This window comes from Drosophila biarmipes, chromosome 3L, assembly GCF_025231255.1.
Source record: "Drosophila biarmipes strain raj3 chromosome 3L, RU_DBia_V1.1, whole genome shotgun sequence".
In the NCBI taxonomy this organism is placed as follows: Eukaryota; Metazoa; Arthropoda; class Insecta; order Diptera; family Drosophilidae; genus Drosophila; species Drosophila biarmipes.
The window spans coordinates 15,282,384-15,305,001 of record NC_066613.1 but is presented as its reverse complement, the minus strand read 5'-3'; the positions used below and the strand labels follow the sequence as shown (position 1 = coordinate 15,305,001).

The 22,618-nt window shown below is 38.7% G+C and overlaps 1 protein-coding gene across 7 annotated transcripts in view; it reads right to left on the bottom strand.

The window, feature by feature from the left end:
• LOC108034893 (cyclin-dependent kinase 14) overlaps positions 1-22,618 on the bottom strand; it is a 99,105-nt gene that overhangs the window by 51,186 nt on the left and 25,301 nt on the right. For 3 of the 7 annotated variants that reach the window (XM_017110105.3, XM_050886469.1, XM_017110104.3), the window contains one exon: positions 4,868-4,945. In XM_017110105.3, the coding sequence (XP_016965594.1) occupies positions 4,868-4,945 (78 nt within the window). Of the gene's footprint in view, positions 1-4,867; positions 4,946-12,193; positions 12,544-13,089; positions 13,150-15,042; positions 15,163-22,618 lie in introns of those variants that run through there. The other 4 variants (XM_044094883.2, XM_050886470.1, XM_044094884.2 and 1 more) reach the window with 4 other exon arrangements.

The window sequence follows — 22,618 nt, the reverse complement described above, 5'->3', positions numbered from 1 at the left end:
TACCCGCATAAATTTCTTTTCAACGCGCTGAGGGCGTAAAAAAATCTTCCGGTTTATGGATTTTGCGCTGGTAACATATATGAGAATTTTCCCACCTAACATGGTATTTAATAGTGCAACATTTAGTGGAGGGTGCGGATAGAACTGCATTAAATGTGCTTAAGCGAGCGAGAGGTCATGTGCGTGATTACTCGTACGACGTGTGGCCGTCGCGGATATCATCTCACATGCCGGAAAATAAAAATGAAAAGAACTGAAAGAGCGTTTCATATCAATGACATGACATATTAAACGGGCCACCAAAGCGGATTTGTCCACATATACGTACTTCAAATCTTCAGATAAGTTGGGGCACGTTGGGGCGGAAGGTTAGGGGGATGCTGGTGGGCGGGGCCGATGGCATCTGTAGCGTTCTCTGCTCTTCACAAATCAGAGCGTAAATACAATGCTGAAAGGCGATGAGAAAGCGAGACGAGAAGCGAGAAACGATGCGTGTTCTGATAGCGGAATCTGCTCAGTAGCACTTGAATGGACTGCGATGGTACAGTGATGAGTGGAGAATAGGAACAGGCAAATAAACTGATGTATTACAAATTTTAGGGTTACAAAAATTTTATTTTAGGAAGCATAAATAATTTTTAAGAACGAAAGAACAAAAATATCAGTTAAAAGAAAAGAAATTTCAGGGGATATTGTTGTATTAACTTGAATTTTTAATAATACCCGATGCTCGTACAATAAATAGCAATAAAAACATATTTTGTTTTGACTAACTATTTAAGATCGAATCATTCATTAAAGAGTTATTAGCAAATAAAGTGTTCAATCTTCGGAACAGTCGCTTTGCTGCTTGCATATCCCCATCTCTCTCGCACTCCCCTTAACGGCGTAACGGATAAACAGTCAATCAATTTATAATTGATTTTTAATCACTTCTAAGCGGTTTACCGAAACAATTTAAAGCTTAAGACCCGCATATCTCATCAGTGAAACCTTGCCATGCCATGAATCATTCGCAAAGCGAACAAGAGATCCACTCAAAGCGGTTATCACTGTGACAGCAGCACATATGCGGGCAGGGTCCAGTTTAGCCCATCTGTGGGCATTGAAAAGACTCGGGAAGTGAGTGGAGGAGATACTATACCATATAGATGGTGGGTGGTGCGGAGTTCTGGGAGATAAAAGCGAGGAGGAAGCATCAACAGTCGGCGGCCATTAGCTGCTTATCGCGCTTCGTCTTCGGCTGCTGATTCTTTTATATAAATTTTCTTTTTTCCATCTTGTTTTTTTCCACATTGAGTATACTCCTCCAATAGGACTGAAAATAGCAGCGACAGTGAGCTCAAGTGTAAAGTTATCAAGTGGCTGCGACTGGCAGCCAGATGGACGGACACCAGTCAAGGGTTAAAGCCATAGACAACGTCGAGTGTGTTTGGCCATGGCTTGTGACATAAAATGTTATCAGAAAGGATTATGACAAGCCTGCGAAAACGGGAAAAACATAGTAAAGAGCGAGGTGAAACACTGTCGAGAATTGTAGAGAACTGTATCACTGGCACAAAGAAATAGAGACGACGACGATGATGATGATGATGATGAGATGGCGACGATATAGCCGACAACCAAGTGTCAAAGTCGGACATTCGACGCCATAAAATATTTACACCGAATAGGAGCAAAGGAGCCTCGAGTTATCTCAAGAATCTCACTTCAGTCAGGAAAAGTTATCCTATCCTCTATTTCTTAGCGACAGAAAGGGGAAGGAGGAATAAGTGTCACAATAGTTGGTTAAGTAAGTTGAGAATTTCTCACTTCAGTTTGGAGGAGTCTGTTGCTTCTTCTAAGTCGAGTTCGGCTGATTTAAGTGGTTTTAGTGAGGTTTAAAACACAGATTACGAATTTGTGAGCAAGCAAAAGTGATACTTCAAAGGTTTAAGCTACACTACTTCGCTTTTTATTCTTTACGATGATTAATTGTACAAGTCCCTAGAATTCAAACAATATACAACTGCCAACATGTTTTCTTATCGTAAAACCACTTTATAGCCATCATCTGGGAACACGATCACAAGAAACACGACTCCAATGAATCATTGCCAGTTATCTACAGCTCAACGAGGAGAAAAAACGCAAGATGACAAAGAAATCTCGATCGCTGCAAGTAAACATACATATGTATATGATACACTAGTGTGTATGGGATTCCGGTCTTTACTTTACCGATGGAATGCACTCATCAAAAGCTGAAGAGGAAATGCTGTGAGTTCCCTAGTTAACGACAAGCTGCACAGGGAAAAACCTCGAAATAAATGTAATGTAATTCAAGAACAACGGAAAGCGCCCCTCTCCGCGATTCTCAAATTGTTTAGCTGATATATACACACATTGTAATGCAATCTGGAAACTATTTACTGATCAACTTCAAATTACATGCTAACATTAGATATCTAATCGTATAGTTGTTTTTCTCTACGTGTAGGTACTTAATTTCTTGTGCAACGTCTTATAACTTCATAACTTTTATGGCCGGCGAATGAAGCAGTTTAGAAGGAGCCACAGTGAGTTACAGACTCAGAGCTGGGTATAATTAAAAACGAGGGAAGACAACCGGCAGCTCGTGCGGCAATTAACGATAGTTAAGCTGCAAGTATCAGTTCGCTGACAAACAACCAAGACAAGTCCAACAACTAGCAACTACAGTTAGTGGGTTGTTGTAATGGCCTTGGCAGCCAACTTGCTACTTGCAACTCGAGTGACATTCTTTGGTTTTAGTTTTTGTTTCCCCTCTTTTCAGTTGCATCAACAGCTGCTACTGTACTGCACAATACTCCCCAATAATGCAATGATAACATTTAAACTTCAGCTGAAATAAAGTCAACTTTACTAGTTCTTTTTTTGGGGGTAATGCAACATTTATGAGCCGAGGCAGAAGCAGAAGCTCCCAAATGGCAAAATCGTGAGAAATTGTTTCAATGCAAGCTCAAGTTGCATTTGAAATTGTTTCCGCTTGAAGGATTGCCCAATTGTTGATGGGGTGGTTGCATCTCAGAGGAGAAAACGCTGACATATTGGGTGTGGTGGAGAAAATTCGCTGAAAATTTCATCTTTCATCGAAATGAAATAGTAAAATTGCTCACTGAACATGAGTTGAAATGTTGTAAAATGGGAGCAAAAGGGATTTAACGTTCAGGGTTTGATTGATGAAAGGAAATCAGTTGGTAAAATATGGCTTACCAAACACGATTTTGAATCAATAAATTTAAATAGGGGATGTATTTTAATGGTAATCTGTAATTACTTCCTTAATATTTTGCTGATTTAACAATATTTTTACCGCTACTATTTTACCGCCATATGAAACCATATATGGTGCATATTTTCGATATTTTAAACAAAAGGCCCGACACAAAATGTCAATTAAATACTCTGGCCAAATATGGATCGATTTCCAGCCAATCAAGACCATTAGTCAGCTATTCAGGGGCTTACCTATGGCGACCAAACTATATTTTACATTTTATATCGCCATATCTTTGACTGCGCCCCTGACTAGCCTGCCAAACACACAAAATCGCTCCGATTATGGGAAGAAAAACAGCTGTTCGCCGAACTAGTTTCTGGAACAAGAAATGAAGGCAGTAAAAAAAGCTAAACAAAATCGAAAATAAAAACCGTTTGCGTGGGCGTTGAAAGACAATTAGCCGCATGCCGCAAAACCAAGCAACCAAAACGGGTTTTTCAGTGAGTCAACATGGTGCAAACTATACGGGTTTCCATGTCATGCCCAAATAAACCATCTAAAAATGCATGGCGAATATTTGTGTGATCCAAAAATTAGTGGGGGAAACATCACACCACACACTCGCATTCGATCAAGTAATTCATCAAAATTTGTTTACACTTCCCGCAATTTTTTGGCATATTTCGGTCTCTTTTGTCTGTAAAATTGCATTTGACTGGGAACGAGTGCATTCAATTACCCCACCGAAAAGAGCTGAACTGACAAGCCATCAAAAATGTTTTTTAGACCATTAAAAGCTTTTGCCACCATGCCAACGCAGAAATCGATAAGTTTCTGTCTGAAAATGCGAATTTGTTTTGTATTTTGTATTTGTATCTGTTGCGGTCTGGGAAACAGAAAAGTTTTTTAACTAAAAATTGCGTTTTCTCTTCTTTTTTCTTATTTGCGAATTGTGTTTTCGGTCAGAAAAAGCTGAAGGACAGAGTAAAAGAAGTGGAGTTTTTGTTCGTTTAAATGCAAAAATTGGAGAAGGAATGAGTCGATGGGTTTTTTCGAGGGGAAGTTGATTGAAGTTGGGGTTCTTTAGGGCAGGAAATGTTTTGAATTCAGAAACAGCTATGAGAAAAAACTTGATGTTTTGAATGGGGAATATTGAGGCGGAATCGGTTTTTTAACGGTGCAGTTACAGGTATTAAAAGACAGCACTTTGTAATAAAAAAAATAAGTTCCAGTTGAGAGTAAATTAAGTAGAAATGGTTTTACATTTTTTAAATTCTTTTAATTAACAAACAATTACTGCACTTTGTTTCTTCTGAGCTTAATTTTTTTAAGCTTAACTTCACCTTTGTCATTCGACATTTTCTGCAACGCCGGTTTGATTAAAACAAGTTTTTTCCGAAGTCGCAGCTTCGATTGCATTAATACATACATATATATATAAAATTTATCTATAGACTATTGCATTACCATAACTAACTATTGTTTGAAAGAAACTGCACCCACATGAAACACAAATCACAGAGTGACTCAACTCATTGAAAGATTTTTCCTGGGAATATTGACAAATCAAGGCAACACTTATAGAAATACTTAACTATACAATGTATATTTATAGTTTCTACTCACTTAATCTGCCGAAACTGTGCGAAAGCCTCTTCTTGAGCTTTTGTAGGGCTCCTCCCTTTTTCTCGCGCATTGTAACGCCTGAAAATAAATGGGGAAAATAAACATAAATACATTAAAGCAAACAAATCACTTAATTGCGCTGAAATGTGAGAGATTTATTAAGTGACATTCAGTGATTGCATAATGATGGCTCCAATCAAGCTGTCTGTTTTCTATATTTATACATGTGTGTGTTGGGAAAACTTCAAAACAAACAAACAAACGGGGGAAACAAAACGCAGATTTCGTTGTTATAAACGAACATAAATCAGCCGAGCGTGGTCTCACATAATAAACAGGGTGACCCCAGAGATGGAAAATCGAGGGGACTGCATTTCCATTTCCCCCAAATGAATAATCAACAAATTTTACACCAACCAAAAATATTCGGCCGAAAATAGAAAATGCATTTCTCGGTTTATTTTGGTATTCGAGGGGGAATTTCCCATTCCCCCCTATAAGCCATCGCTATAATTAAGTTTTCTTTCTAATTCTGTTGTTTGTCCCAATGATCAAATAATAACATTTAGCAAAAAGCCCCTTTTTGAGTGTTCAGTGAGGCATGAAAATTGTGTTGTGTTTTGCTTGTTTTAAGAGGCTTTCAATGGGAGGCGTGTCTGGTTTTTCCTGGTTTGTTGATTGCATTAATGATTTCGGTTTTGTGTTTTTTATTTTTCGCTATTATTAGAACGCACAAAAAAAGAGTAATTTTCGTGAAAATAAAGCAAGTGGCTCAGCAGCAACGGCTTTATATTTATAATGACAAGCAATTATCAGACTTAAATAAAGTATTATCATAAAATATATCGCAACTCCCACATGTGGCATTCGAAGTTCCCCGTTTATACTTCCTCATCCAAGACTTCTTGATCATCCAGCATTTTCATTTGGCCTACCACCATACAAATAAGGAAATTGGCACTTGAGCCATCATTTGTCAGACTCTTCACAACTCTTAAGTCGCTGCATTGACACTGATTGAGATGACCACTCCAAAACGACCTCCACAAAGCCCCTACATCCAGTACGTAATATCCGCTCCATTCCCCGGCTGCCCACAGAATTAAACAACAACTTGGAAACCAGTTTTGTCCGAGAATAAAGGCGACTTTGACTATTGCATACAGAAAATAACTAAAAAATGTCTTTCTCCCTCACTCGCAATAAAATTCGTTTCTCGTTATTTATTTACCCCATATGTGTGAGTTGTGTTAAATCAGGCGACAAAGTGCAAGCTGCAGTGCCGAGATAACTTCTTGTTCGATCCCCTCGAGTATTGTTTGGGTTGTTGTCGAAAGCAATTTGGCCTAAACAATGCAAGAAGCAAGTCAAGCCCAAGCAATTTATGGCCATGGAGTGCTTTGCATAAGGCCCTAAGTACCTCCATCCCATTTCTCCCCACTCTTCGGCTGCAACTCAATTACGGGGGCCATCGGAGTCATAACTATAAGCTGTTGTTGACTTCTAAAATGGCTATTCAAAAACATAACCCGGGGCTCCAAAAAGGGGGAGGTGATTTGAGAACAAAGAACCGAGGGATACAGGGAGAAAACGGGGGAGTATCTGTTTCTTATGTCACAAAGGACAATAAAGATGTCAAATTTAAGTGTTGTGTAACAGAAAAAAATAGTATAACATAACATTCACTTCCAACCTCACACAGAATTTTAGTGTTGTGTAACAGAAAAACTTTCACCGTAGGGGATTACAAAAAAGAGTAAAAAAAGTAGCTCCTATAACAAATTGGTATGAGTTTTTCTCGGTGTGCATACCCAACAAAGAGGATCATATAGTTGGCTTGCTTTTGGTGTTGTCTATATAAGTGAACTGGAAATATGATTATGATGGCGATGCCGATGCTAATGCCGGTTGACAGAGCCAGACACGCCGAACCGGGCGATTGCATATAAATGACACTCACTGTGCACAGTGATTTGCATAAAATGGCGCCAGCCTTAATAGTTTTTGATAAATTGTTGTCAATATTGCAAGAGCCAAGAGCCCCACACCCAAAAAAAAGAAGAAAAACCCCAAGTTGTTAACACAAAACTTATTTAATTAAATGCGTGGAGGAAAAGTTTCTGCTCCCTGTGCAACGATAAAGTTGCAATGGCAAAAGTGGCATTGCATTAATGAGTTGCATATGCAAACATCAAAGTTTGCAATCAAAATCAATGTCAGCGCCAGACGACGACGACAAATTGTGGGCACCCAAGTTCCAGATCAAAGGCGAGCGATATGGCGACGATATACAGACAGGTAGAGTTGAGTGGCATTGGATGGGTTCAATAGCCCAGAGGTTCCACAACGCCCAATCGCCCCTGATACTCGATGATACTCGTATCTCTGGGCTGGGGGCGTGGCCAGTCAGGCGTGCCACGGGCAAAAATAGCAAAGGCACCGAGAACTGAACAGTCACTCCTGGAAATGTTCGTTTATGTCTGTGACATCTAATTAGAGAACAAATAAAGAGGAGACGCCGAGAAAAGGCAAAAATAAATAATCAAAAATGCAAAAGCTAGCCGAAGAGGTGGGTTCTATTGGGCGGGGAGTTCGTTCTATTGGCTTGCCATTCAAATAAGGAAACGGTTGGGCGCAACTGATGGATTGGATAACCATTCCCTTTTAGGATAATTATATTTGTTTAGGAGTTCTATATCAAACGCTACCCAAAATAGTTCTATAACTAAAAGGTCCGAATTACAAGTGTGCATACTATGTAGTTTTAAGTAGAGCACCTTAATAACGCACTCAAAGTCCTTCAAAATGTGCGGAAAACAAACAATGAAGCTAATTTATTTTACTACAATACACACACTTTGTAAACGTTTACGTAGAACTCTTTCCCGGAATCGCATTTCTCGAAAATATCTGCAGATTCTATGATTTAAATTAGCTCGATTTGCAATGCCTAATAGTTTACAATCTGGGCAAATAATCTGCTCGTCTTTGGCTCGAGCAAAGTGTCTCCTTTCGAAACGCATTTATTACCCCCAAAAGCAGACCGGCAATTACCCCTTGCAAAGAGCAGCAGCCAAACAGTTGACACAAGCCAAAAAGCAAATGATATGACGGGCACTTTCCAAATTTCTTGTTAATGACGTAATTACCTTCGGTCGAGCAAACAAAAGGAAAAGAAGAGCCAGCCGGCGAGGAAAAGTGGAAAAGCGCGAGACAGGCGTGAAAATCGTGAAGGAGGCGAAGCAGATTCGGTGGCAGGCCACACGACGTATACGTGACATTTTGGCCACGACACACGGCAGCTCATCCCACAGATATGTGCAAAATAATAGGACTAATATTGTTTTTTATCTAGTAAATAATAAATATTTTATTCGCCTTGAGAGCATTTACGCTTTCTATAATCTATAATCGTATCTTATCATATTAACATATTATGTCATACCGTATCAGACAATTTCTAATCAAATTATATCATATCAAATATTATTATATAATATCATATTATATTATATCATATAATATTGTATTATCATGTCATCTCATATGATATGATATATGATAACGTCTTGTCATTTCGTACCATAACATATTTTATAACCTATTAGCTGAACTATTAAATTTAAATTCTCAAAAAAGAAAAACATACAAGTTATGATCCTATATTTTTAAACACATCTGTAGTTATATATCCCCTCCCCGTTTTCTCCATCCCCTGGCTTTTGGCCAACTTGCACACATTCTCTGATTCAATGCAAGGGAAAATAGAATGCTGAGTAAAAAAAGACAAATAATAAAATAAAAGCAAATAAGGAAAGCAAATCTGTTGCTAGCAAAAATATTTTGACACTTTTCGGCGACAAGCAGCTGACTAATTGCGAGAGTTTTACTCTTTTGGAGAATGCCTGCAAAAAGCCTCTAAAAATAGAGGAGGGGCGACTAAAATGCAGTAGCGACAGCTGACGGAACTGAAAGTCCAAGAATGCTCGATGATTAAATGGCTTACAAATGCCAGCACAAAAAATTCTGGGCCAAAAATAGGTGAATGATGGCCAAAAAATTACGCAGACACGTGACAAGTGGAGGAGGTTGAGCCACAAAAAAAGGGCGCAAATACACAGACTCAATCGATTTCCACCCTTTGCCTCAGTTCATGACCTATGTAAACTCGACTGCAAATTGAATTCGAAACTTTTATAAATTTTAAATTTGCTGGACAAACAAGATTTTACACAAATTTTATTTGTTTTGCGGTTTATTTTAAATGCAGGGGTGGGGCTTCCAAAGTGTCTGTTTAATTAAAATGCATTTGTAACTAATTAAATGTGGAGTAATAACAATGGAATTTTTAAAGCGGCTAAAGCTTAAACTAATTAAAATAACTCTAAGCCAGAGGCAAATAATTAAAATATGAAAAACTATCAGGACTTCGCTTAACAAATTAAAACATATAATAAATTCATTAAAAAATATTCATTTCTGGAATTACTATCTGATATTAGTGCCTTTCAAATTTTATTTAAATGCACAACTTCACGCCAACGTAAATTTGCAGTTTTCGCTGGCCTTAACCCTTGCTGGCCAAGCTTTTTACGCCTTTGGCAGCCATCCATCCATCAGCGTTGCTATAAAAAACGCATCATTTATTCAGCAGGCAAATAATAAAATTAAAAAACCATCAAAAATACAGCCCCAAAAAGCGTGATAATTTAGCTTTTCTGAAATATTCATGCACGCCCGAGGGCTAAACACAAATTTTATTACCATATAGAACTATTTTTTATCGCCAGCCCATCAAATCTAATCAAGTTAAAGTCGGAGAAAGGGAGAGTTTCCTCGAAAGATGGGGCGTGATGGATAAGAAAACAGGGTAGGAAATTAGTCAACCAGTTGCATGTTTTCGTAATGGAAAAGTATATATGTTCAAAGTTGGGTGAGTGTATTGGCCACCTGTTTTAATAGTTTTTGCACACGGCAAAGTTGGTTTTTTGACTGGAGTTGCGTGTTCACGAACCGTTCATCTGAAACTTGCCAAAAAGCAGAAAACTTGGCCCCTGCCAAATCCGAGCTTAATTAAAATTGAGACGTGTATTTTTAAAGAAATCCCTTGGTGAAGAAAAGCAAAAACAGCTGGAGAACTAAATTACATTTAACACTGACTAATTAAACAAAAACAGATTTACATAATTAATTACACTTTTGACCGACTTAGAAACATGAAAAATGTGCTGATAAGAAAACATGTGGGTTGAGTTGCATGAAGATAAGAAAACAAACGAGGGAAATAAAATCTCTGGGCTATAAAAAACAGATTGAAAAAGATATAAATTGGGTAAGAGTTCATATTTCCACTTAGTATATTGATAAATGCCGTAAACTGATTTGCACTCATTTTTATTGTTCAAAATTTGAGTCGTAAATAAAAAAGCAATCTTTCAGATGCTAATCAACCCTAAAGCTACAATAAACAATTGCAGAGATTTTGTTATTTGAATTAAATGTTGATTTAAGTTTTAAATTTATTTTAATTAAATGTTTATTATGGTTTTAAATTGCCTCTGTTTGCCATTTCTAAGGCTCCTGTTTTATTTGATTAACCTGAAATGTGTACATGTGAGTTATACCTTTTTTTACTAAAATCTTTCAGATGGTAATCATAAACAGTTGCATACACTATATATTTTCATTACTTTAATTAAAACTTGATTATATTTTAAATTGCCTCCGGCTGCGCTTTTAAAAGCTCCTATTTTATTTAATCAACCAGAAATGTGCATCGTATGCAACAGATTTCAATATGGCCCGTAAATCTAAACTGCGTTTCGATCATAAAATAGCCACAAATCTCTAATTGATTTAGCCATCGGTTGGCAGCCTCAAAATGTAATCACTCTGACATTGTGCTCGGCGATGTAAAGGCGGCTCTCGTAACTAGACAACCGAAAGCGACTTGGGAAATAATTAAATTGTATTTAGCCTGAGAGCAGCACGAAAACTAGTCGGCCACAATCCGAACGAGTTGCACTAATAAATCAGACGCAGATAGGAGCCGATACTCCATAATGAGTTTCGGATGCGTTTGTTTCATGTTTGCTCTACAGATAAAATGGGCCTGGGTCTGGGTCTGGGGATTGGGCCAGGGGGCTTATCGCTGCCGTCCATAAAGCATAATGTCTGATTAAATAAATGATTTCGATTTGCCGCGGGCCGTGACGTCAGTGGCTGGTCGCCGGCCAACGTCTTGGGTTCAATGTTCCCTAATAAACAAAAATAAAGTTCAATTCGACTTGAATTAATATCAATTGAGGAAGGAGGAGAAGTCGCTTCTGAAACGGGTTCCCGAGAAAAACGAGGGAGATATGAAGGGCAGGAGAACTGGATTGCACAATTTTTCAATTAAATGCAGTTTCTGCTGCTGGCAGTTGCATTTACACAACTCTTCTCTTTTATTTCTCCCCTGCTCGTGTCAAAATATTTACGCTTAATTTTAATAAAATTTACTTTGATGCCTGCCATTCTTCTCGGCGTATTTGTATTGCATTTTAAACGAGGCTTTTGGCGCATATTTTAATTCATGCATTTATTTATTTGCTTTTTAAGGCAGTGCACCAAACGAATAAAATGTTTATATGCATTTTTGCTGATTTTTCAAGTGTGCATGGCCGAAAAGGATGAACGGCAGGAAGTTGGAGATTTTTGTGTGTGTGCTGGCATTTAAATTGAGAGCTGAATTTATGGCTGAATTCTTTTTTTATTCCGCCAATATATGCGAATGCACGAAGGGGGAAGTACAAATAAATTATTGACAACTCGCAGAGAAATATTTAAGCTTATTGGGGATTAAAAGAGTGACGAATACCTTTGTGGTCTTAAAATATACTTGTAAACGAAAAAAAAATAGTTTAAATAAAACCACAGTAAATAGAATAGTTTATGACCTCAAGAGGCTACTATTTGTTTTAACTATTTAATAAAATTCTTAAGTGCCCTCCCAAAAGTTTTCCGTTCTGTTTTCCAGTTTTCCAGCGCTCACAGAACCTGTTTATATTTTAAAAGTCTATAGAAACAAAATAAACAAACGCCTTTATTACTCTGTGAATTCCGCTTAACTAAAAATAAACCGAGAAACCATAACAAATGCCAATTAGAGCCAAATCAATATAAATAATTTATAAAAAGTGAAACATCAACTTTTTGTTTATGTGCGAAAGAATTCCTCTCGAGCAGGAAACTCAAGTACAGCCGAGGAATTTTGTGTGTGCTTTGGTGATCAAACAAAAAAGATACAGTCATGTTATGGGCATTATTTATGATGTGTATACGCACCGGCACCAAAATTATTGTTGTTAATTTTAGTGGGCTGACTGATTAATTCGGCCATTTTGCTGGATTTTAAGACGAAGAAACGCTCACAGTTCGGTTAGATTATTTCAGTGCTGTTCAATTGATTATTTGCTTGGGCCAACACTCCCGGTTATGGCACGCATTTCTTTGGTTTTTCTCTGGGCTACTCGTAAATTTCACTGGGTTCTTTGAAATCCGATGGAGATATATGAACTCCACTCCACGCTGCACACACAGAACACACTCTCGAGCGGAATATATGTGGGTTTATCAATATTTTTTATCAGACGACGACGACGCCGGAGTTGCAGGCAAACGAGGTCAAATATTATCTGCAGACAAAACAACAATAAATCCAGCGACCACAGACAACAACAAGCAGCACAGAAAAAGTTTGCCGCTCGAAAGACACTTTTTTCTGGGGTGGTTGTTTGTTAGGTGTGGTTGTTGATTTTCATGCTTTTCAAAGCGGACTCAGGTTCAACTGGAAATCATAAAAAACATAAAGCGGTAGTGTATTTCTAGCAAGCGCACTTTTTCACAGTCTATTTGGCAAATATTTGTAATGCAATCACTGTGGTATCAAGTGAATATTAGTTAAAAAGTCACTTGTTTTTACAATGTTTTTTTAGTTAAATGCTTCAAATAAATATTGTAATAAAACACACTGTTCTAAGCTCTCCTTTTCCTTGATAATAAATGCTTTTATATCACAAAATAAACATTTTTTCTTTATCTAAGCTCTCTTTTTCCTTGATAATGACTGTTTTTGTATCACAAAACAAACGATTTTTGCCGTACTGAACGTCACTTTATTTTTTACACAATTTTTATTTTAAAAAATCCTAATAAAAGTATAAAATATGCACTGTTTTTACACTTCTTTGCTGTCTAAACTTCGCAATTTCGGGTGCTTTTTTCGGGACCCTTCGCCGGGTCGCACAACCTGCCGCCTTGGATTTCGCACACGAAATGGGGTCAACGAGAAACGGGACAAAGGACGTCGACTGCGGCCGAGGCGGCAACGCCGACGCCGACTGCAGCGTCGGCGTTTTTACGTTACGCCTGGCGAGGAAGAAGAAGCAGCAGGAGCGGTGAAAGTAGCGCAAGGGCGACCACCAGTGGGCGGTGGGTGGTGGGTGGCTCCGAACTGCTCTCTCTCTCTCTCTGAGAGCTAGAGGGAGAGAGGGCGAGCGTACAAGCCGGCTTGTGGAACCTAAGAGCGAGCGAGGAACGCGCTCTCTTAAAAGGGGTGGCAAGTGTCCTGTCTTACACGGCGTATACGCGATATTACATGATTCAGGTCTTAAGGGTGAGGGCAGGTCGCGACTCGCAGAGAGAGGGCGAAACCCAAAGAGGGTGGCAAAGTTGCAGAGGCGCGGGGTGGGACTGCTTCTGCAGCCTAGCTCTGGGTCAAAGGCAAATCTCGTTAGGAGATCAAATCAGAATGCAGCTCGAGCTGCACAGTTTGACAGCCACTGCCACTGCCACTGCAAGCATTTGCGTCACACTTTTCCGGCGATGCATGCAAATTGCTTGAGAATTGAGGGGAAACAGCTCAAGTCAGCTGATGAATATCGAAGCTGGCACTCGCCTAGTGACTTGCTGGCATCCCAGCTTTGGTTACCAGTCGCTGCGATTATCTTTAATAGGTCTATTTCGGCTCCATCTCCCCTCTTTTTCTGAATTCTAGTGGCATTTTTCATTCAGCTTCTGCGTAGCCGAACACAAGTTCATTATCACGATTATCTCGCATTGCCGCCAAATGTTTACACTTCAAAGTCACGCACCGCCTTGAACTCGAGCGAATTATGATACATATTTATTTTTGGTACAGTGGTCACTTGGGCAAAGACAGTTACATGCCATGAATCATTTTAGTTGGGAAACTTTTGTGATGATAAAACTGTTTAGTCAGTGCTTGAATTTATAATTTTTGTAAGATATTGCCCTTTAGGAGCAGGTGCTTTTTTAAAACATTATTAAGTAACTAATCCAAACTATTTATTTAAAAAAAAAACTTTCCAAAAACCTCAATAAAACATTTTATCAAGCGGAAAACTTTGAATTTTATTAATGCAGATTGCTTGCAAATTATCGTAAATACGTTATCAAATATCTAATGGCCATAGACCATTAGCACATTTAATGACCCTGCTAAGTGATATTCATTTTTGCTTCGAGCACTTTACATACTGCTCTATAATTGTGCGAATTTCCAGGCATTCAAAGCTTTCTTTTCTTCTCCAGTGACCACTGTATTTAGGTTTTTTATGAATTGGCCCTCGCTTAACTGGGCGAATCGTAAATGCCAAAAGCAAAAAAAAACCCGAAGATAGCAATAATAATAAACTGCTCCGGCTTGAAAATAACCTTCAGTTTTGGTTTCCTTTTCGCAGCTGAACGCACTTCAACCCGTGCAAAGCCTCGCAAATAAGCGGAATTCAAATAACTGCGGGGGTGCTGTGTGGTCTCAAGGGGTTAGGCAGGGCGGCGCGGGGCGCCTACAGGGGGTTAAGGGGGCGAACTCGGACTTCTAATTGAAACTAGAGATCGTATTTGGTCGGGGTGAGCACTTCGCGGCTCCGGCTGCTCAAATAGCAAACAATTCAAATAAACAAACACAAAGCACACACACGAGGCAAACAAATGAATAAGCTGCAACACACACACGGCGGCAGCAACAACAATAAGGGTGCACGAATTATTAAATATGATTATTATATTTATTGCGCCCCGTTCTATTGTTGCTCTCGCCTGTTTGTTATTTAAGCTGTGATTTATGAGGCTGCGACAAAAATTCAAATTCAGCCAGCAGCAGTGTGACGTACAATATTCGCAGTTTGACAGCCACTGGCGGCGAGCGACAGAGAGCGGTAGACGGCGCGCGAAAGAGACGGGGACAGAGGGAGCGAGCGAGAGCGAAACGTCAGCCGCGGCGAACGTTCGACTGTAAACTGAAAGGCACGACAGCAGCACCAACGCTGCGGCAGCAGCACGAGGCAGCACGGCAGCAACATCGTAGCAGCACGGCAGCAACATTGCAGTGCCAGCAGCAACATCGCTGCAACACGGCAGCAACAACAGCACTATCGCGGCGACAGCAGCAACTGCAGTGCCAGCGACGCCGGCGACGACGCCGTGGTGAGTTTTCCACGCTGATTTCTGCTACTATGAAAATTCATTCAGCCAAAAAGAGGAAAATAAAAGAAAAGCGCAGCCGGCAAAGTTTGAACAGCTGAAGACGAGCTTTGCGTTCCGGTTTAATTCGCTCCGCTCGGCTTACGTCACAAACGAATACAGAGAACTAAGAATCGAAGCCGTAGATGCACTGAAAAAATAGTAAAACTTAAAAAATATATGATAGATAAATGTTCGTATTTAATAGAAACCTAAATGCTATGAATTAACTTAAAATACCATTTTTGTTTGATTAGACATCAAAAACAAAACCTTGTTCCGACTCACAAAAATGAAAGGAAATCTTAAAATAATTACTTTTATTGATTAAAAAATCATAAAATAGCTTAAAAATAAAATGTTCGATTTTAAGTGCTTTTAAAAAGTGGTTTGTTTAGTTTCTTCGGTCCTCAAAACATTATAAAAATCTGGTATGTTGCCCAATTCCGCCCATTTAGCAGTCGAAACAAAGCACAGCAAAGCAAAACCAAAAAGTAAACAAAATAAAATAATGAAAACAAAACAGAAGCGAAGAAAATAAAAGAAGGGAAGTACAGATAAGAAAGAGAGGGAAATGCTGATGTAGCTGCTACGAGGAAGTGTTGGCGAAAATAAATAATTTAAGAAGCAGCCCATTGTTTAATGCAGCAGTGGCCAAAAAGCATGAATCATCGGCCAAGAGAGAGGGAGACGGGGCTAGCCGGGCCGAGGGAGAGGGGGCTATGGCCAGAGAAAGAGAGGGGGCGAGTGGGACAAGTGCAAAGGCATCCACAACAGAGAAACAGAGGAGAACGGGTGTCCAATGAAGGAATGTGGCCACGCAACAAACAAATGAGAGTCTAAAACTCTCTCAAACAACTTAGCTTCCACAACGTTTTCACCACTCTACAAACGAAGAGAGAAAGAGAGTTTGAGGGGGTTGAGAAAGGAAGGGCACCACACATGGGGCATCGCATATTTTGGTGCTCTATTTTAAATTATTAATGAGCGGCTTGTTCAGTTATTAAAAGCCTGCGAATATCAGAGGGCTCCCCAAAAGAGAGGCGTTCTCTCTCTCTGCCTCACCCCCGGTTTTCTCCCTTTCTCTGGGCATTTCCCCAGCGAGTGGATTTTTGGAACAACACAAGCCAGGCCAGAAGCTCGAGTTGCCAAAAAAAATTCGTTTGATTATGTTTAGCCCTCGGTTTGTTGAGCTTTGTTGGCAATAAAAAAGGTAACAACTGCTGCAACATAGCCTTTCCAAAAAAGGATACAACCATATCATCCACTTAGGGATAGGTTAGGTTGTTATAATGTGGGTTTATTGGGTTGGCATAATATTTATGTTTTATTTGAGAACCATAGATTACATAAAGTTGATGGTTAAACAGTATAATCTAATGATTATAAAGAGCTCTTTAAGGTATTTTTATTTTTTTTCTTGACCATGGCATTTTTCTTTTCTTCATAATTCTATTTCCAAATATAATTTGCTTTTTTAAACCACTTTATAATAAAAATAAAATTATATTTAAAAGTTATTTATTAAAAATTTATTATTATTATTTATGTTCTTTTTCCATCTGTCTAGACCTCTTTTATAATAGAAATAAAATTTATTTAGATAAGTTTCCCCTTTCGGGACCCCATATCTTTCACCATTTTTCATTTCGCAATACTTTTTCCCCCCCGAACACATCGAAAGTCATGTAAACATGTCAAAGCCTAGCGGCTAGCCGTTTTCCACACCCTCAACGCTCGGGAACCCTTATCACGAGTTTGCCGCAAAAAATATCAATCATTTCCACCGAGCTGGCTTTTCACGCAGGACCTGCCCCCTCTGCACCCCCGCCGTCCATTTCAATTACCCGAAACCGGGCTAATTTGCATTTGGATCGCCCTGAGGCCTGAAAAACCGTACCGCAAAAACCGCACCTGGAAAAACTTTTGCGGCTGCCATGCGAGGAAAAATAAATTTTGTAGTCATGGTGTTCTTCTCCGCTTGTCGTTTGGGCCCCGAAAGTGTTGCATTTGTTTAGGCCGGCGAGACACGCACTCCCCCGCCCGAGAAGTCCTCCTCGATTTCCCGCCAGGAAAATGGCCTACTCCTGCCCCCACCCCAGGTGACTTTTCCCCAGGTGACCAGGAGCAAGCAGGGCGGAGCAACAGTCACCACCGGCTGGGCAAACAACAGTAGGCTAAAAATTGCGTGCGAAATGGTTTTAACTTTTGCTTATTATCTCCACTGTTGCAACGGCACGTGAGGGTCCTTCGGCGCGGGTCCTTAGAAGTTACGCATACGCCGTGTTAACCGACTCCTGCTGCCAGTTACCAGTTTATTCTGCTTTTATCGTATATGCCCTGAGCTGGGAAGGCGGAAAGTTTTCCCAGCACTGAGGAAATCAACAGTGGATATGGGGGTTCTTGAGAAAATGGCATACGAATATTTAGGGAACTGAATAAGTCAGGATAGTAAATAAATATTTTATTTTTTGGTATTTCACTGATACTAAATATTAAATTATATGTCATTGTAATTTATTATGTTAAAAAATATTTAAAAAAAAACTTATGACTGAGTAAAGGCAGCAAACACATAAAATAAAAGATATTATATCTTTCACATTGAAATATATTTATTTTTAGCATTCGTCAGATATTAGTAAATAATTCTTTTCTTTTTATTTTTAATAAATTTTGTAATGAAAAGTTTAATGAACTCTTGACTAAGCACATATAACAAGAAGTATTATAATATATTTTATAGATTTCTAAGAATAATAATTTTCTATTCTGTTCTATGTTTTTTTCCAGTGCACAGGCATGTTCTCAGGAAGCTTTTCTTGCTTTTTTCCCACTTTTCATCTGGCGTAACCCAACGAAAAGTAAATCTTCTTCCCCTTGTTGTTTCAGTTGACATTTTATTTCTTACTGTGCGTAGGTAAATTTAATGGAAAACGACGTGCCCTTCCACCATTTCCTGTCATGCTGCACAAACTTTCAGAATTCGAAATGAATTTTGTTTGAACTCGAAACGGATTAGGGGCACAAGGAAAATAAACTCCTTCGATAAACCAGCCAACTGGCCAATCAATTCGGGATCGGGGGCGTGTGTTCCAGGGGGCGGGGCAAACGGACCGGCCAACTTAATTGACTTTTGAAGTGACTAACCATCAATCCTGGACCCAAAATGCCCCCCACATCACATGTGGAGCCCATAAAATCATTTAAATAATAAATGCTGCTAAAAGTTTGTTCGGGGTAGCTTAGCATGTAATCAAAGTTGGGCTAATGAAAACATTTGCAAAATGTTTGCCCCAAATTCGCCCTCTCCTTGTGTCCCCATTTTATGGGTATGTGGGTCCATAAAATCAATAAACTTAAATAACTACAAATAACTGAGAAATTGGGCCACAGCCCAAATGCAATTACCTCCCGAGTAATCCTCCCTTTCCACAGGATTTTGTGGACTACGAGATGAGCTGCAATTTCCCACACGTACGCTTTCCACTTTATTTTCCCCCCTCAATATACATATATACGAGCATATTTGCTAATGAGATGGATTAAGGACCAAAAAGTTGTGGACAAAGTTGAGCGGACATTCTGCCTGCCCAAAAAAAAAGCAAAAGGAAAAACCGCAATAATAATTCATGTTTATGTCAGCCAAATAAATATGCTAAATAATGTTTGCTTGTGTTTGTTGTGGTTTAGTTTTGGCTTTTGCGGAAGATGGGGAAGGAAATTGACAATTTCCTGTGGGGAGAGTTTCAGCGGAGGGCATTAAATCGGATTTAAATGTGTGTGGGAAAATATAAACCAATTAAAGGCATCGGATTGGATTAAAAGCACACGAATATGAACCGGAATGGTTGGGAAAATCAATATACAATTAAATAAGGGTTTAAAATATATTTTTTCTATATAAAGGATGGGAATCCATGCCCTATAAATGTATTTTTTGACCCCCTTGACAAAGTTTCTTTTTTCTTTGCAAAGAAATACACCAAAGAACAGTAAAAACTAAGAAACAAAAATTATAGAAATTTATTTTAATTAACATTATATATTATAAAAATATTATAGGGAACCCAAAAAATCTCAACACCCCCAAGATCATTAAAAAATCATTTTATTCAAATCAATTAAAAGCATCACTTACATTTTATAGATTCTTATCGCTTTGTTTTATAGATTAATGCAGGGCTCTACTTTATAAATATAGGTTTAAGCCCCCTTGACAGTGACTATTTCGTAATGTAATTTAATATACTCAAGCCCATTAAAAATGAAGTGTTTTGTATTATAGTTCAAAACTTCACACACTCCCTGGAACCCATAAAATTCCGACACCCTCAAGATCATTAAAAGCCAGGCAATCCAATCGGAGGGACAATTAAAAATCCCACTCGACAAAGTCGGTTTATAATGTCATAACATTCCGAATACGCCATATATTCCGCACATGGGTTTCCTGCCCTCGATTCCTTTGCCAGCACAGTCGTCTCTAACATTTCCCTCTTGAATAAACCAATCGACCGTGAACTGCCCCTCCTCAAAGGCCCCCAGGCCCCCGACTTCCCATCCCATATCCCATATACATATAGGCGAGAATGCCCCTCCACAAATTCCGGCAATCAACAATGAGCGAAGCACAAACTTCCGGTCTCACTTTCATTCAATTCTGCCCTGCACTTTTATTGCAATAAAAGCAAGAAGAACAAAAAGCAGCAAAAACAAACGGACAAAATCGCATAAAATGCAAAACGTTCTCGGTTCCACTAAAAAGGTCTATAAACATTTTGAGTCATCAGCTTGGTTCTTTTTCCGCCGCGAGAAGAGTGAGATCCAATTTACAGCCATGCCCAAAAAGAAAACAAAATTAAAGCAAACAAACAGCACGCACAAGCATTTAATGGAGGCCAGAGACGAGGGAAAATCGCGTCTGATGATGATGGAAAAATAGGAGGAAGAACCTCAACTCGGCACACACATGTGTGCGAGCTGTGCAGCGAATCGAATTGGAATAAAATGGGGAAAACGGAAATCATCTGCCGTGGAAAGTGGCAAGTGTCTCAAGTGCTTTAATTGCCCGCAATCCGACAGATAGTTTTCATTACACACAAAGCTAATTTGAGGGCACAACTCTCGAGTGGAATTAAATATATGAAAAATCGAGGGGGAGAAGTGCTTGATGAATGTCTCAAGTGCTTCAATGGCTGGCTAATTTGTTATAGATAAAAATCTAGCAAATGCAGCATTCTGCAAAAAAATTCACAATTTTTAGATTAACTTTTTTAAATAAAAGAAGGAATGTTATTCTACAGAGGTCTGTCAAAAACCATTACTTAAAATTGCACAAAAAATTTCCATATTATTTACATTTCCAGAAAAAACAACAAATAATATTTAATAATGCTCTGTAAAATACCATTACTAAAAATGGCACACCCCGAAATTTCCATAAAATTCATTTCCATATAAATTGCCCAAAAACTAATTAAGTAACAAATATTCGCCGCACTTTTTGGTGCGAAAATCTAAAACCCCAAATGTTGTATAATGTTATTAGACAAGCAAACAGAAAGTTTGAGGGGGATATTTTATTTTTAGTTGGAAAATGTTCCCTATAATTTAATTGCCTGCAAAGATCTGCAAACATAATTTGGCCAAACTAATTTGACGGGCAACTTTGTCTTGCCGACTAGTGTAAAGTAAAGTTTAGTTCACTTTAAAATTTGCATAATTAGACAAAAGAGTTTTGGCCAGAGAGTTGAGTTGAGTTGAGTCAAAGTCCTTGCAAGGAAATGAACTTCCTTTTAACTACGAGTATCTACCAACCCCTTTTTCCCTGCTCTTCAAACATTTTCCATTTTGCATTCTGTTTATTTTGCGATTGAAGATGCAACTTTTGTGGCTCACAAATCTTTTTTGTTTCTTGGTGGTTTTTTGGGCGGTCCAGAGCTGCAGTTACTTATTTATTTGGCTTTTTGTTCGGTCTTCCAGCTCAGCCAACAGCAAAACTTGGCTGCCTGTATTGCTCGAGTTATGAAATTTATTAGCCTCAAATGCTACATTCCCATATTTCTCTAGTTTTAATTGGAAGTTGCTGCACAACATTAAAATAAATTTTCTTAAAACAGCAATTTCTCGGAATATCTTGTGTGTCTGTTTGCTTTGCCTTGTCGTTTTATTTTGATTAATGGATATGCGAGAACAAAACCCAAACATTTCTTGAGTTTCTGTTGAGGGGGGACGATGGTAAGGGATTTCGAACAGCGGGAGTTCGCATAGTTTTGATGTTATTTGAGTTTTCAGGTTGATTAGCTCCCCTTTAGAAAATGTTCGGCTCGGATTTAATTAAGTTATTTCAGGTTAATTACAAAGCAAACTCTGAGGTGATGTCATCAATGCAAAGCCATTGATTTAATTTGGCCAGGCCACTTGAATTCATTTGGCAGGCAGTTCGTTTGTCAGAAGTTAATTAAGCAACCGACCCAAGATGAGCAACGTACGTGTAAGTAAATTCTTCGTTTACCTTCATGCAGACCCGGGAATTTCATCCCAATGGCCAGGAACAATGGACAAAAAGGAACCTGTGGAAAAATGAAATAAAAACAGGACATGCAACCATGGCAATCCTGCTGGCAGGCGGCGAGCAAATTAAAACGCGTCGCAATGCACAAAAGGGTTAAATGGCTTAAGCGGTGGGCAAGTGGGCGGTGGGCGGCAAGCCTAAAGGGGGCGTGGCCGTTGCAAAGGCCAATAAAACTACGTGAGTAATGTGGCAAATGGCGGCAGTCGAGCGAGTTGCAGGTCATAAATTGATTGAAGCAAAATGGGAAAATTGATATAGCAAAGGAAAGTGCTGGAGAAAATTTGCAAGAAAAAGAAAAGGAAAAATATGCAAAGAAAAGTGCACCGAAAGAAAGTGTAGAGCTGCTATAGTATTAAAGAACTTTCTAAAATATCTCAAAAATAAAAATTGATATAATATTAATATTTTTTGTATTTATAAGCAATACTGAGCTTGTTTACTTACTGAAAATATAATAAACGCCAGAAATAATATTCGCCAAAATTGCTTAATTATCAAACATTCTATCTTTAAAACTTTATGGCTATTTATGTAATATAATTTTAACATAGCATAGAAAACACTCCATTAATTCTAAATATTACATTTTCTTTCCCTGCAGATTTAAACACCCCAGGCAGTTGGAAAAGCGAGAACAAGACAACGCCAAC